Source organism: Mustela nigripes, chromosome 13, assembly GCF_022355385.1.
Source record: "Mustela nigripes isolate SB6536 chromosome 13, MUSNIG.SB6536, whole genome shotgun sequence".
Classification (NCBI taxonomy): Eukaryota; Metazoa; Chordata; class Mammalia; order Carnivora; family Mustelidae; genus Mustela; species Mustela nigripes.
This window is the reverse complement of record NC_081569.1, coordinates 49,186,422-49,202,758: the sequence shown is the minus strand read 5'-3', so window position 1 is coordinate 49,202,758 and position 16,337 is coordinate 49,186,422. Positions and strand designations below refer to the sequence as shown.

Here is a 16,337-nt window from a genome sequence, read left to right as displayed (position 1 = left end):
AACATGTTTTCTTATAACCTCAGAGAACAAAGATTCTCTCTCCCTCAACCCTAGCTTTTCTCACCTTTTAACCCTACCTAGACACTGCCCCATCAGCGCTTGCTGTACTTTGGCCATAGATTTCAAGGGAGATAACAGGCTCACCCCTTCACCAGATGCTCTCATTTTAAATAAAGCATAGTCACCATGCTTTTTCTTATTGTAAGCACTTGTCTTAAACCACTTAACATATGATACGAACATTCTTTACTAACTTATTAGGCATCACTCAAGACACCCTCTCTTGAAAGTTCTAATTGCTCCCTTCTACCTTCTTAACCTTGGAAAGGGCACTTTTTGCCTCTTGGTGCCGGGGTTCCCCTTACTGCTAGCAAACTGAAAGTTATTGTCAAGAGTCCCAACTGCAGAGATTTAATTGGTCTGGAGTGCACACCTGGATGTCAAGAATTTTAAAGCTCCCTTGGTAATTCTAATGTACAACTGACGTTGAGATCTACCTGATAACTCATTTAATTTAACATACTAAATTATTTTTGGTAACAACTTTAGGTTTATAAAAAGCTTAAGAGTCATTTTGCACAACCAAATTTTTGTTAAATCTTCAGAACATTTTTATTTCCCTCAACTTTTCCTTTGTGTGACACACAAAAATCCTGGGCTTCTACTCCTATTAAGCTGCTACTATTTTTTTTTTTTTTTTTTTTTTGGCATTCACCTCATTACACTATCCCTTCTACCTGTAGTTCTGACTTAAGGTCAGGGAGAAGTCCACCCCAACTCAAACGGTTTTTAACTCCAACTCTCCACACAGGCCCTGTTTTTCGTAATAGGACTATTTAAAAAAAATTTAATTTGAAAGTTACTAATGCAACCACATGTTCTTTTGAGGCCTTCCTGATTAGGATTAATCTGATTAACTGAAATTCAAACATGTAATTTTCCAACACCTCTAATTTATTCTCCTCTCTAAACATTTGGATTTCTGTCATCCCAGTCAGGTGTACCTCTAAATCTAGCTTTTTCCGTAACATTTAGCTGGCCCAATTTTTACTTTATCCCAAGGTCTTTCTAAAAACACTAGAAATTCTCTGAGAGCCCCTTATTCATCAAATAATACAATATAAATGGTACCTGTTCTCTATGAGATAAACAGCATTGATAAAGCAAACGAGTCACTACAGTTACTTACCAGCCCATTCTATACATATCATATGTAGCTCATTTACTGGTCACTCCCATTTCTGTCAGATCTGTGTTTACTATATTTGACTGGCTTCAAGGTATCACTGTACTTTTTCCTTATCCATCTAAAACTCAACTGAAATCCATTTCCTTGGTCAGTGTGATCTCAACTAGGGTATAGAAACTCAAACCCCATTTTGACAGTGGTACAGGCGAATTTTCCTCAAACTAAATAAAAAGATCAACTTCTATGGCTAAATCCTTTATTCTCCAAGGCCACAATCAATGATGCTGTTTACTCACTTTCCTAAAAATAAGTACCTAGCTATTTCTCTATTTCCCAACTACTTCCACAACACATCCCACTGTATCATCCAGTTTACCTAAAACCACCAATGTTTGTGAAGTATAGTGTCTCAGCTTCCATTTCTTTACTTTGCATATCATACCTGCAAGATTTCCTTCCCCTAGCTACTTACACGTTTGTATCAACATACTGCTGCTAAGTTATTCACTAGATTCCTTTACTGGTATTTTATAGTTACTGTATGGCTTTAATGATGCTTATTTTTAATCTACCCTTTCTTCCATTATATTCTCAATACTCATTTGACTCCTTTCCAATTTATCATAATTCTATTGTTGTTTGCATTTTCCCATTCTCTTACACCTAGTTTTCTTAAGAGACTTTAAAACATGTACGACTAGTACTACTAATCCTCACAGGTTTCAGATGTTGGGGTAACATCTGAAATCTATTGGGAATCCTCTTTTCAAGTGTTCCAAATTTGTCGCCCATTCCAATCCAACAGCTTTAAGTTAGCTCCTTTCACTAGTGAAATAGCAAAAGTAGAAAAGTACCTTTGCCAGTGAATGCCACAGAAGTCTCCCCATTAAAAATTATGTAGCATCAGAAATGTTCCAAAGGGATTTAAGTCATCCACCTTCTTCATCCAATCCTGGCTGGACAGTGCAGTCTTTAAAAGCTTCCAGGTTGTTTTCTTTTATTTCCTGGGCATATCGGATAAACCATTATTCTGAAATTTTTAATACCCAACAAAGTCATCACCGTATTTTACTATGGTAAGTCTTATTTCTATTAAATAGCTTATAGCTTAAGGCCTGCTCTTTTGAGATTGTCAAGTTACTCAGAATTTCCTCTAAAAAATTAGCTGTCTCTCAAACTGTCAAGCTTTTCAACCTCACCTGCTCTGCCAACCCACTGCTAAACCACAGAGCCCATGCCTCCTCTGCCTCTATTTCTATTGAACCTATTCCAATCTCTTTTCCTGGGGCCCAGAGTTAAATGATGTTAACAATGACTATAAGCCTTTATTAGACCAATGGTCTTTAAGACAACGATCTCTTTTTTTAAAAAAAACTTGGTAGTATCTGCATTTCATCAGCTTGCAAGATATAGAACTATATGCTATTTCAGTCACGTTTCCTTTTCTCTAAGCTTTGGCCTAAGATTCTGAATTTCCAAGTATTAAGAGTATAATCTATGATTACAGAAATCTTACAGTACTGTTTACTTCCACAAGGAAATTTAAACTCCTAATAGCCTGAGACATGCAGTGTGAAATTACTCTTCCCCATTAAGACAAACTAGAAATGTCGGCATTTTATCAATAACCTTGCATGTGTGTATACATTTTTGAAGAGCACATGACTGTACCTTTAAGCTTTCCACAGTTTCCTTCAATACTTGGTTTCATATGAAATTAAAAGTGTAGACCCTTTCATGCATGGCTTAACTGGTCCAGCATCTTTTAGTTGCTGATAGCTAACATTATTATCTTAAATAGGTTTTACTGACATCTTGGAACCTTAACCCTTTCTTCTAAGCATCCAGTTTATTTTGGGGATTATGTGCTTAAAGTGAGTTTCTATAACATGAAATCATGTTACATCAGAAAACAAAGCGGGGAGTAGAAGTATTTTTGACCAAATTAATCCACAAAAGCTACTTTTGTACTATGGATATGGGGTCCAAGGGGTTTGGAGATTAGCCTCTTCCTTCTGTTCTGCTTTGTCACGTGTTATATAAAATGATTTTTTGAGATCTTAATAAATAGGAATGGACTTCTGCCCACAGTAGGTTGGATAGAAATGCCTTTGTTGCATGCTATGAAACAGCAACTTTCTGGGGAATCCAAGGTTTGTGTAAATGGTAATAGTCCAAACTAGCCATGTTCTTATCCTGCTCTGCTGGAAACAAGTATAAAAACATACACCAGACCTTTCAGGATTAGTTAGGCAAGCGTAACATATCTATCCATCCATAGAAGTCTAGGTGCTAATTAGTATCATGACCAAAACAAAAAACAAACAAACAAAAAAACCAAAACAAAAACCACTGAAATTAATCACACAGGAGAAAGGAACAAAAATTATTTATATGGATTAAACTATAATTGAAAGTAAATGTTCTCAGTCACCTGGGAAGGTATAAACTATAGCAGAGCACAGAAGAGCGAGCTTTTCTATTCTTAGGAACTTGGAGGCACAGACTCAGAATCCAAAAGTAACTGCGACTCTAAATAGCAATTAAAAGGATATAATGAAAGGAACAGAGGTTCATTCTCCAGTTGTTTCAAATTTTCCTAAAATCCTGACATGTCTGAACCTCTTCTATTTAAGGACAAAAAGATTTAGCACACAACAAAAATCTCAAAAAGGGTGCCAAATGGACCACAAAACATTAATGAAGTATCTTAATATTGTTCCCAAACCTTTTCATTAGGATAGAAAAGCCATTCTGCACAAGAATCTCCACTCAACATCAAAGCAATACCCACCCCAATGACACATCATTTGAGTAGTGTATGTTCGTATGAGCGAAGACTATGACTCAAAGAAAAATATTTTTAGCACATTCTAGCGTTTTTGTGGAGGCCGCTGTGAAACAAAGAATTTGAAGTAAACAATTATAAAATACAAAAATAAAAAACCAGGTTTTTTTTTTTTTCTCCAAACTCCTGGTTTAATAAGGACTTGTTTATTTTGAGAAAAAAGGGTCCCAAACATCAGGCTGTTCACAAAAATAACCCACAGTATCAACTTTAGAAAACAAATCTTAATACTATTACACTAATTATTTTTCTAGAAGATGCATATGACATGCCAACTCTCATTCACAAAAATACATTGTTACATTTGTGTTAAACAGCCCCACATAGCACTCTTATGTGGGGTATAACACACATACCTCTAACTCAAAGCTGCTCTCAGGTGCTACTCAACTAATGCGATTGCCTTTGCAGTTAGGGAAGCAACTACTGAGCTCATGTATGAATGGAAAGAACTGTACTCCCTGCATACCAAGAGATTATTTTGGAGACAGTTGATAAAAACCACACATCCTTTTTATTGTTAAGTCATAAAGAGGTATCAAAATTAAAAGCAAAAATTACAGGGTAAGACTTAACATAACTACTAGGAGCATCAAAGGAAGTGAAAATGGGACTAGGCGCAGGGCAATATGAATTAATGAACATGGGAAGGACAAGGATGGGGAGAACAGTGAGCATGTGCTGAAGAAGATACTAGGGGAGAGGATCTGGTGAAAATTTTGATCTTAGACAAGCGCCTAGGTAAAGAAATAATGGGACAAGATTTCTAAACCCCACTATGTGCTTAAGAGTCATCCTCGCCATTGGCGCTGTCTCTGTCATCCTCTCCTTCCTCAGCCTCTTTTTCATCATCCTTGATCAACTCCAGCTGTGAGAAACAGACACAAATAGGATGGAGTTAGAGGCACTCCATGTGTCCCTGCTCCCCCCTCCACCACCTCTTTCTTTCCTTTCCCGTGGTTTTCACCTGGTCATCCCCCCGATCTTCATTATCATCATCATCCAGTAGGTCCCCCTCCTCAGCAGAGTCATCTGCACCCCCCTCAGACTCCATCTTCACATTAGTCTCATCTTTCTTCAGGGAGCTGCTGCTCTGCTCCTCTTCTGACTTATCATTCTTCATCTCTACTGGGGATGAGAAGGACAAGTCTGTCTAGGGGCAAGTAATGTCCACAGGATGTAGACAATCCCCATTAATGATCACAGAACTGCAGCACAAATCTAAATCCTCCCACACAAATGCCCTTCCCAATTCAAATTCCCCAAGTTTCATATATTCAATTGCTTTATATCCCACTATTCCAACATGTACCTTCAACTATCTTCGGTAACTAACCCAAGTTTACACCCAACAAGCTGCAAGGCCATTTACCTCCTTGTTTGGTCTGTTCTTTCTCAATTTTTTCCAGGCTTTCCAGTAGAGAATCCACTTTTTGTTTTATCTGGGTCAACTCCTTCTTAATGGTCTGAAGGTCATCACCTTTCACTTTAATACAAACAGAACTCTGTATTAGGATCAACTCTACCAGAAGTTACCAGATGCCGAACACATTTCCAACTAAACCACAAGGTAATAGCCAGAGGGGATTCTAAGGGAGAAATGGAGCCAGGATCATACTGTCCCAGTCATGGGGATCACTTAGTTGGTAGCTAAAAACTGAATCTAATGTGCCTACTCCCTTAGCAACAGTGTTCTTACTTCTGTAGGCCTACTGAATATCTCAATTATATCTGAAAGCACTTTCTGTACTGCTTGACTTGACTTACACACTTTGTAAATTTTTAAGCACTTACTAGCTCCCTAAAGTTGAATACTTTAACTGGACCCTTAATCACTACTATCTTCTCTTCCATTATTTTGATTACACAAAGCCATTAGTATAAAACCTAAACATTACTAACTGCATTAATTTCCCTATTTCAAGAACACACAAGTAGCAGAATCACAAAACTGCAATAATAATACATACACTTTCCAGACTTGGAAGAAGATCCTCGCTGTCCACTCTTAGAATTGAAGCCACTTTTGCCTCTTCGTGAGGTGTTTCCTGATACACGCTGGCGTTTTGAAGGAACTACAGCCCGAGCAATAGGAGGAGGAGGAGGAACACGTGCTGGGTAACTATACATCCTATTGAATAAAATGAAAACAGACGTCCTTCACAACTAAAATTAAGTCAGCAAGTTCCATCAGTGACCTTATAAATAATAAATTAAAATTCACTGTCTACCAATTTGTGCCTTTTTGCTAAATTTTATTCCAATGTCCAGTAAAAGCCTTCCTTCTCTCCTGTTTTCAATACAGCCACTACTTCAAGAAAATACTACATACACACATGCATATCCAATGATAGCTGGCCTTAAGGGATGGACATCAAAGTTTCTCTGTACTCTGGCAGTATTAGTAAGTATTATTTTGTACAATGAATAGACTACATATAAATTTTTTAATTTTACTCTATATACGCTACAATAATTCATAAATAAATAAAACTTAGAAAACATTTCCAAATAAAATACTCAGAAGAGTGGATTCCAATTAATGGAACCTGCAAACAGTGGTTATTTATGGTGAAGTAAATTTGAGGAGTATAGAAATAAATATAAATTATTATATAGAAATAAATTATGGTGAGTACAGAAATAAATTCTTACTATTAGTAGTCATACTGAATTGAACCATATAAAACGGACAGTTGGTACTAAGAGCCATTCGCACCTGTTGGTGGTGTATAAAAGCCGTAATCCATTCTAACAACATTTAAGCAGAAGATGCACTCTTGTTCCAATTCCAGCAGGATGAGGAATACGTTCTGTTTTGTTTGCTATTCACTAGTGCCTAAATCCACTGCCTAGCACACATTCAGCTCTTAAAAGTTATCACTGGTTGTTTAACTGCTGCTTCCTCTGGAGGAGTATCCCAGTGACTGCTAAAGACATACCTCAAAGTGATGGCTTGGTATTGACTTTCTTATTTGTAAAGAGAAAATTCAAAATGTTACAAAAAATCTTCTTACATGGCTAACAGTTCTAGAAAACCTCTACATTCCGTTACAATAGACTGGCAGCACAAGAAGGTAAGATCTACCACTGGGGAAAAAAAACCCTTCAATTTTGTTCTGTACCTTTTTAATTATGAATTTAATTCCAAGGCCCTTAATTCCAAGGTATTAGTCTACAAAAATTACCTAAAAACTGCTGCTCTGCCTAAAGTGATGTATTACAAAGCCTTAAAAATTTGTAATTCATATATATAACTAGTGTCCAAGATATCTCATCAGTGACTAATCTCTGAATTTAAGTCTCCAATCCTCCAGGTAGTGATAATTATCTTTCTCAACCCAACTTAATCTAAAACGTTTCCATCCTACTTTAATATAGCAATAGCTTATTTTTTCCCAGAAGTAGCTATGACAGGAACATGTTCCTAAACTAAGAAGGAACACGTGGTACACTGCCAAACAAATGAGTGTACTAGTTAGTAATTTTCACTTAAGCAGTTTTTAGTCAAGACCGCCCAATATTTATTTTCTGGGATCCAGCCCCTGATCCAGCTCTCTGCTCAGCAGGGACCCTGCTTCCCTTCCTCTCTGCCTACCTGTGATCTCTGTCAAATAAATAAATAAAACCTTAAAAAAAAAAAAAATTTTGTTTGCCAAAGAGAGCGAGCGCACTAGCCAAGAGGGAGAAGCAGGATCCCTGATGAGCAAGGAGAGTGATGTGGAACTCAATCCCAATGATCTCAACTGAAGGCAGATGCTTAACCAACTAAGCCACCCAGGTGTCCGATAGCAGACAGATTTTAAGTGAGTTGTTAATTTGTAGGTTTGGAATGGTTTATGCGAATTAACACAAAAAAAAAATACTTAGAGTAATGTTTTATTATCACTACTACTTTCCATACATAAAGCTTTTCTTCTTCTGGCCCATTAATTTCCCACAGTGTAATAATTGAAAAACTGTAACAAACTATTAAATAATTCAGAAACTGCTCTTCTTTGTGCTAGATGATGTTATTTTAAAAGCAATTTCTGGAGGTAAATGAAGATGTTATCCAAATCATGGGCATGAAACATCTCATGACCTAATCCCATTGGTTTCAAAGATATAACCTACCCCTTCCCAACCAATCCATTCACTGGCACTGGCACCAGTCTCTAAACTAATGATCCTACCATTCCCAGATTCCCTGTACTTGTGGGCACTGGAACTTCCTTCTGAACCATACAATTTCACCTGATGCAGCTAGACTGGCACAATGAAAACAAGGCAAGAAATGCAGTTTGTGGGGCGCCTGGGTGGCTCAGTGGGTTAAAGCCTCTGCCTTTGGCTCAGGTCATGATCCCAGGGTACTGGGATCAAGACCTGAGTCAGGCTCTCTGCTTGGTGGGAAGCCTAAGCAGGCTTCCCCCTCTCTCTGCCTGACTCACTGCCTACTTGTGATCTCTGTCAAGTGAATAAATAAAATGTTTGGGAAAGAAAAAAGAAAGAAAGAAATGCAGTTTGTTTTGAATCCATGTAATGGCCCCATGAATACAAATGGAAGACAAATATTCTAGTTTTCAGGGAAAAAAAAAAAAAAAAAAACAAGTGGTAGTACTAAAGGGCATTCAGTGCCAGGAACTTAGCTGCTGCTCAAGCAAAAATGGACTTTTGAAAAACTCACAAAGAGGGACGCCTGGGTGGCTCAGTTGGTTAAGCAGCTGCCTTCGGCTCAGGTCATGATCCCAGCGTCCTGGGATCGAGTCCCACATCGGGCTCCTTGCTCGGCGGGGAGCCTGCTTCTCCCTCTGCCTGCCATTCTGTCTGCCTGTGCTCACTCTCTCTCCCTCTCTCTCTCTGACAAATAAATAAAATCTTTAAAAAAAAAAAAAAAGAAAAACTCACAAAGATTCCTCTAATGAAGTTTAAGTAAACCTTCCTTGTAAAATGTCAAAGTGCATGATTGGGAAAACATAAAAACCACGCCTACTCATCATGGTCATGCCACTCAAGGTCAAAGGGATAGGAAATACTAAAGCTTCAAGAATTAGCTACTTGCTGGTGCACCTGGGTGGCTCAGTGGGTTAAAGCCTCTGCCCTTGGCTCAGGTCATGATCCCAGGGTCCTGGAATGGAGCCCCACATCGGGCTCTCTGCTCAGCAGGGAGCCTGCTTTCCTCTCTCTCTGCCTACTTGTGATCTCTGTCTGTCAAATAAATAAAAAAAATATTAAAAAAAAAAAAAGAATTAGCTACTTGCTTATCAAGGTAAGTAGCATGTGCGGACTCCTAATGATAAAGCTCAAATCATTAAAAAGTCTTCATCAAAGTTTCATTGTTAACAAAGGAACAAACACTAAATCCTGAGAATTATGACTGCACTCTAAATGAGAAATCTGGACATTAAGTGTTGGTATAAAATCTAGCCTGAATAAAAAAGGTCATTAAAATACCATTTTAAAGAAATTAAAAAACTGTGGAGGCACGTTAGCCAACTAATTATCTGAACAGCTTAAGACAAAGAAACTGTCTTAATCTTGAAGAAAAACTTAAGCACTTCAAGTTATTAGAAACAGAAGTTTAGAGACGCCTGGCTGGCAGCAGAGAACACAACTCTTGATCTTGAGGTTGTTAAGTTCGAGCCTTATGTTGGGAGTAGAAGTTACTTAAAAATAAAATCAAAGTTTACAAAGGCCAAGTTTCTTAGATGATTAGATAGAACAGCGATCTTTGGGTCTCAAAAACCCTGATTCAGACTTAAATTTCATCACTACCAAAGTCGAAACAACTAGAATGTATAGTGAAAATCTGTATTCTCCTGAATATATTTACTATACCATACCTGCTTCCTGTCTTAAAAATTTAGAAGGATTAGGGGTGCCTGGGTGGCTCAGTGGGTTAACCCTCTGCCTTTGGCTCAGGTCATGATCTCAGGGTCCTGGGATAGAGCAACACATTGGGCTCTTTGCTCGGCAGGGAGCCTGCCTCTCTTGCCTACTTGTGATCTCTGTCAAATAAATAAAATCTTTAAACAAAATTTTTAGAAGGATTAAAAATAATTTTAGGTATATTAATTACCAAATAGGAAACAGTAGTTCTGGAAACCAACTGTCAGATATTCTAGGCCCACGAAAATCTTAAGAAAAAAATGGCTCAGTAAGTTAAACATCTCATTTTCAGCACAGAACTCCATCTCAGGGTCATGACACTCTCTACGCTCAGCAGGGAGTCTGCTTTTCTCTCTCTCTCTGCTCCTCCCCCCACACCTGTGTACTCTTAAATAAAATCATAAAAGAATAAAAAGCTACAACATGATATAATTTATAGGGAAGAGCAATCTAGTAAGAATACTGTATAATACTGATTTATCAAATTCAGTTTAAATATGCAATCCCATTATAATTTCATTCAAGTGTCAGGAAGTATTTTCTTCTGCTTCGTTTTTTTTTTAATCTACAAAGAAATTTCAAGATGATGTTTCTCCCTGCTTATGACTGACTTTCCTAGATGGACTGATTTTACAGGCTACCACCGCGTTGTTTGGCTTTAGAATGTGTGAAGATCTCTGAACCTGCTGAAATTACATGGATTTATCTATTCACGATCAAGTTAAAAATCACTGATGCAGGAAAAAGATCAATTTGAGTCATTTCTCAGAAACGTGATTAACAAGACACAACTGATTTTATGTACACTCTAAGCCACACGCAAGGCTCAAATTCACCACCCTACGAGTCACATACTCAGTATACTGACTGAACCATCTAGGCATTAAAGCATGTGCTTTAATTTAAAGAAGTACAGAGAAAAATATGTACAAATCCATGAGATTCAAAAAGAATGATTTTAGGAAAGTGAGATTAACAGAATCTATCCGTAAAGTGTATTCTGTGGGATACATCTAGAGAAAACCATGCGATACAATAACAAAAATTACGTACAGAGTTTAAGAGCCAATGAAAGCATCCTAGTTCCAATAATTACTAGTTAAATAAACTCCCAGTTGATGAGCTACTCACCTCAAACTCAAGCCACCAGTGCACTAACAATTCACTTAAAGAACTGAACTAAAGCCCTGAGTGAAGGAAGCCCTTCTGGTACTCTTAACTGTTTTAAGTTTGGTTCTATCTATCTATCTATTTATTTGACAGAGATCACAAGTAGGCAGAGAAGCAGGCAGAGAGAGAAGAGGAAGCAGGCTCCCTGATGAGCAGAGAGCCTGATGCGGGGCTCGATCCCAGGATCCTGGGATCATGACCTGAGCAAAGGCAGAGGCTTTAACCCACTGAGCCACCTTAAGGTGGCTCCCCTTAAGTTTGGTTCTTGACAGTGTGCTCACTCTGTGACAATCCAACTTCAACTACAGGTATCCCCCACCATACCATCCAGGGTAAACCTTCAGAGCACTCCTTACATAACTATTCAATAATCAAGGCCTTTAGTAACCGGTCTTTGAACATTAAAAAATATGGTTTCTGGATAGTTCTTTCCATTTCTTTATAAAAGCTTTTATGAAACCATATTTGAATGATTAAATAACTACTTTCCATTATCTTGTAAAACGACCAGAACCTTTTTCACTAGACTATACACAGTACAACCCTTCAAACTTTTAAAATCATGTCATTTGTTTTTAACCTACTGAGCCACCCAGGTGCCCAATGTCATTTGCTTTTTAATGTAAAAGTAACACAATGAAATTACCTTACATGCATGATTAAAGATGGTATAAAGTTCATTTTAACATGCAAATACTTAACTAAAAGTTATAGAATTTTTAAGTTCATCCTAATGATTTAAGTCTCTGTTTATTTATATAATAAAGGGTTTTTTGTTTTTAAATGTCTGTGTAACGTTTGATTCAGGTTTGCATCAAAATGTAAATAAATACGAGGGGCGCTTGGGTGGCTCAGTGGGTTAAGGCTCTGCTTTGGCTCAGATGATCTTAGGGTCCTGAGATGGAGCCCCGCATCCGGCTCTCTGCCTGCCTCTCTGCCTACTTGTGATCTGTCAAATAAATAAAATATTTTAAAAAATTGTAAATATGAAACTCTGCCATGTAAAAAACAGATGCCCAAGAGACCCGTTTAAACACTGCCAAAATACCTGTTGTGCTTCAAAATAATCAACTAGCTTTGTTTTTATGATTTGTGTTTTATTTCTAAAGAGACAATTAAACCTTATTTGCAGGTTTTTCCACAAGCAAAATGCTGCCTTGGTGAGTCTTCTTGGTAGAAGCTGAACTGACTAGAAATGTGAACTTAGAATGGCTTTGTCAATGCAATATATGGAGACAGTGCCAATTACCAATATAAATTTGCACAGTTGTACTTTATGTTCCTTAACTTTCTTGCATTGCCTTTATCCAATGGTCCATTAAGAATATAAATGATCTGGATGCCTGGGAGGCTCAGTCGTTGAAGTGTCTGCCTTCTGCTCAGGTCATGATCTCAGGATCCTGGGATCAAGTCCCACATCAGGCTCTCTGCTCAGCAGGGAGCCTGCCCCCCCACCCCAAACTGCCTGCCTCTCTGCCTACTTGGAATCTCTCTGTCAAATAAAGAAAGAATATAAATGATCTATGTATGACTGAAAAACAGCAAGCCCTGCTCACCTTAATGATAAAGGGACTAAAAGACAAGTCAGTATGCTGCAAAAGATCATTCAATGTATAGTGGCACTGATGCTATTAAATTTTAAAGAAAAAACAATTTGAATAAATGGTTCTACAATCTTTAATGAAGAATCATGGGTTTAGTATTCAGTATTTAGTATATTGAAAACTCAGTAACATTTGTAATTTCAGTATGTACAAATGAAAACTGTCTCACTGATTTATTTGCAACTGGGGGGGGAATAAACCACACCCCCTCATTTTAAGATGCACCCAATTATATGTATTCAAAAAAATAAAAGCTACAATTTAACAAGAGTCCAAGAGTCTTAAGAAAATACACTAATTTGTTTTGATAGACTCATCTGGCAAGCTATGTTAACACAAAATCAGGTGTTTCCAGGAAAGAGAACTTGAAAATTCACCTGAAAATTTTCTAAACAAAAATAATTGGAGCAATAATATGGGGAATGCTTTGAATCAATCTATTCAGGAACAGTACTAGATTCAAGACTATGTACAGAAAAAATAATCATCTTTGCTTCTGCTTTTATCAAGCCTTACATTAAGGTGACAATCTTTAACATAATTTCCCAAGAATTATAACCTTATTCATTTGTTATAATGTCAACAAAACAGTTACTTGCCTTGGTGAATCACTTTGGGTCTTTTCCAAAAGTAGTGTCTTAAAAACTGTCATTATGGTGCAATTTTTTTTTATAAAGTCAAAATTAAGATTATTTATTGAGAATATTGTTTACGGACCACATGTTAAGAGCATGTAAGCCCATCCCAGGCCAGAAGAGTACCCTTCTTTAGCTTCCAAAGAAATTTCTTTTAAGTAGTTGTTTGAGAACACAGATTTGTGGTTGCCAGGGGCTACAGGAAGTTGATAGAAAAGTGCTTCATGGTAAATTTTTGGGAGTATGGGAAGGCTCTCTACCTTGATTATACTGGTTGATACTGTAAACCTTCTTTATACTATGTTAAAACTGTAGAGAGTAAATTCTGCTGTTACGTAAAAAGGTATCCTACTTTTTTAATCTTTCCATTCTTGAAATCATCTTGTAGTGTTTCTGTCCCAACCAGCATCATCAAAAGCTAGCCCTGTAAAAGTCACCAATGAACCCCATACATTTTCTTAAAAAAGATTTTATTTAGGGGTGCCTATGTGGCTCAGTGAGTTAAAGCCTCTGCCTTTGTCTCAGGTCAAGATCCCAGGGTTCTGGGATTGAGCCCTGCATGGGGCTCTCTGCTCAGTGAAGAGCCTGCTTCCCCTACCCCCGCCTGCCTCTCCGCCTGCTTGTGATCTCTGTCAAATAAATAAATATTTTTAAAAGAAAGATTTTATTTATTCATTTGAGAGAGGGACGGACAGAGAGCACAAGCAGGGGAGCAGGACATGGGGCTCAATCCCAGGACCTGGCACTGAAGGCAGACGCTTAACCATCTAAGCCACCCAGGCAACCCCCCCCGCCCACCCTGCCCCTTGCAATACATTTCCAAATTTTGGATAACCCATCAATATTCCTTGTCAACTTTGTTCCTAAACTGCAGGCTGAGTTCTCCAACTTCCTGACTGAAGAGAACACTCTAGTCACTTCAATTCTCATACTAAACACTACTCAAAATTCATGTGACCCAGGCTTAACTTTGCCAATTTCTAGATCTGCAGTGTCAAACTGAGTAATCATTAGCCACATATGGCTATTCAAATTGAAATCTCAGTTCCTGGGATGCCTGGGTGGCTCAGTGGTTAAGTGGCTGCCTTAGGCTCAGGTCATGACCACAGCGTCCTGAGATCCAGTCCCACATCTGGCTCCTTGCTCCACAGGGAGCCTACTTCTCCCTCTGCCTGCCTGTACTCTCTCTATCTCTCTGACAAATAAATAAAATCTTCAAAAAAATAAAATAAAATCTCAGTTCCTCACTCACATTAGCCACATTTTTAAAATAAAGATTTTATTTATTTATTTGACAGAGAAAGAGAGAGAGATCACAAGTGGGAGGGGGGGCTCCCTGCTGAGCAGAGAGCAGATGAAGCTGGCCTCTATTAAGAGGACCCTGAGATCATGACCTGAGCCAAAGGCAGAAGCTTAACCCAGTGAGCCACCCAGGCACCCACGTTAGCCACATTTTAATCAGAACAGCCATATGTGACTAATGTCTACCATACATTAACCACGTGAATACATAATATTTCTATCACCACAGAAAGCTCTACTGGACAAATGTTCTATTTTCTTATTTCCAGATACCTACTGCCTATATGTAATTTCCAAAAACAACTTGGAATTTTGTAATTCTCCAATCTATAATAAAACCATAATCTTTATAAACTAGTAAATGGTCCTTAGTATAAAGCGACAGTTAACATTATCTCCCATGACCACAAGGCAGAATTATAAGAAACTGAAAACAGTAATAAACCTCAAAAATGTCAGTATCAGATATTATATCCAAAGACTTGTATTTATAACATACAAAGACTTACATTCAACAAGAAAGCCCAATACAAAAATGAGCAAAGGATCTGAATACATTTCTCCAAAAATAAACAAGTATCTAATAAACACACAAATACACAAAGTGATTTTTTAAATTTTTTTAGTAATCTCTACATCCAATGCAGAACTTGAACTCACAACTGAGATCAAGACTTCCATGTTTTTTCGATTGAGTTAGCCAAGTGCTGCTCAAAATCACTAGTTTTTAAGAAAATGCCAATCAAAACCACAAGGAGTTAACACTGTTCACTCTCAAACTAGTATAGCTAAATAATAAGAACAAATAGTAACACAACAAATGTTAGCAAAGATGTGGGGAAGTAGAATCCTCATACATGGCTGATGGGAATATAAAATAGTACAACTGCTCTGAAAGACAGTAGTATGGCAGTACCTCAGGTTAAACATGGAAATATCCTTAAGGCCCAACAATTCTACTCATATTAGTATACCCAAGAGGAATGAAAACATAGGTCTATGCAAAAATGTGTATACAAATGTCTATATAGTAACATCATTCAAAATGTGAAAACACCTTCAATGATGATGGATAAACGATCTGATGAATGGATAAACCAAATTTATCCATGGTATCATCCATACAATGGAATATAATCCAGCAATTATACTGCTGGGTGGTTCAGTCAGTTAAGCCTCTGCCTCCAGCTGAGGTCATGATCCTGTATTTCTGGGATCTGCACTGGACTCCCTGCCCACTCCCTGCTTATGCGCTTTCTCAAATAAAATCTTAAAAAAAAAGGGGGGGGGGATGAAGTATAAACAAATGGTACAACATGGATGAACCATTAAGTATTAAATGAAAGGGCGCCTGAATGGCTCAGTCAATTAAGCATCTGGCTTGAGTCCCGTATCAGGCTCCCTGCTCCACCTGCTTCTCCCTGTCTCTCTCATGAATAAAGAAAAACCAAAAAATTTTTTAAAAGTATTAAGTGGAAGAAATCAGTCATAAAAGACAAATACTGTGTGAATCCACTGATATGAAATGTCCAAAACAGGCAAACCTGTAAAAAGAATGTGGTTAGTAGTTGCTAGGTCTGGAGATAGAAGAATAGAGAATGACTGTTAACAAGTAAAGTGTGTATTTGGGGGAATGTTCTAAAATTAGAACACGGTGGTCACAACCACACAACTCTAAATGTACTAAGTGAACTATATACTTTAAAATGAATTTTAGGGGC

At 37.7% G+C, this 16,337-nt stretch overlaps 1 protein-coding gene across 12 annotated transcripts in view; it reads right to left on the bottom strand.

The window, feature by feature from the left end:
- Nucleotides 1-4,532: 4,532 nt before the first annotated feature.
- HNRNPC (heterogeneous nuclear ribonucleoprotein C) overlaps nucleotides 4,533-16,337 on the bottom strand; it is a 55,624-nt gene continuing 43,819 nt past the window's right edge. For 8 of the 12 annotated variants that reach the window (XM_059372394.1, XM_059372392.1, XM_059372395.1 and 5 more), the window contains 4 exons: nucleotides 6,008-6,195; nucleotides 5,410-5,523; nucleotides 5,005-5,165; nucleotides 4,533-4,905 (listed from right to left, as the gene is read on the bottom strand). In XM_059372394.1, the coding sequence (XP_059228377.1) occupies nucleotides 4,822-4,905; nucleotides 5,005-5,165; nucleotides 5,410-5,523; nucleotides 6,008-6,195 (547 nt within the window). In that variant the 3' untranslated portion in view covers nucleotides 4,533-4,821. The remainder of the gene's footprint in view (nucleotides 4,906-5,004; nucleotides 5,166-5,409; nucleotides 5,524-6,007; nucleotides 6,196-16,337) is intronic. The other 4 variants (XM_059372400.1, XM_059372402.1, XM_059372399.1 and 1 more) reach the window with 3 other exon arrangements.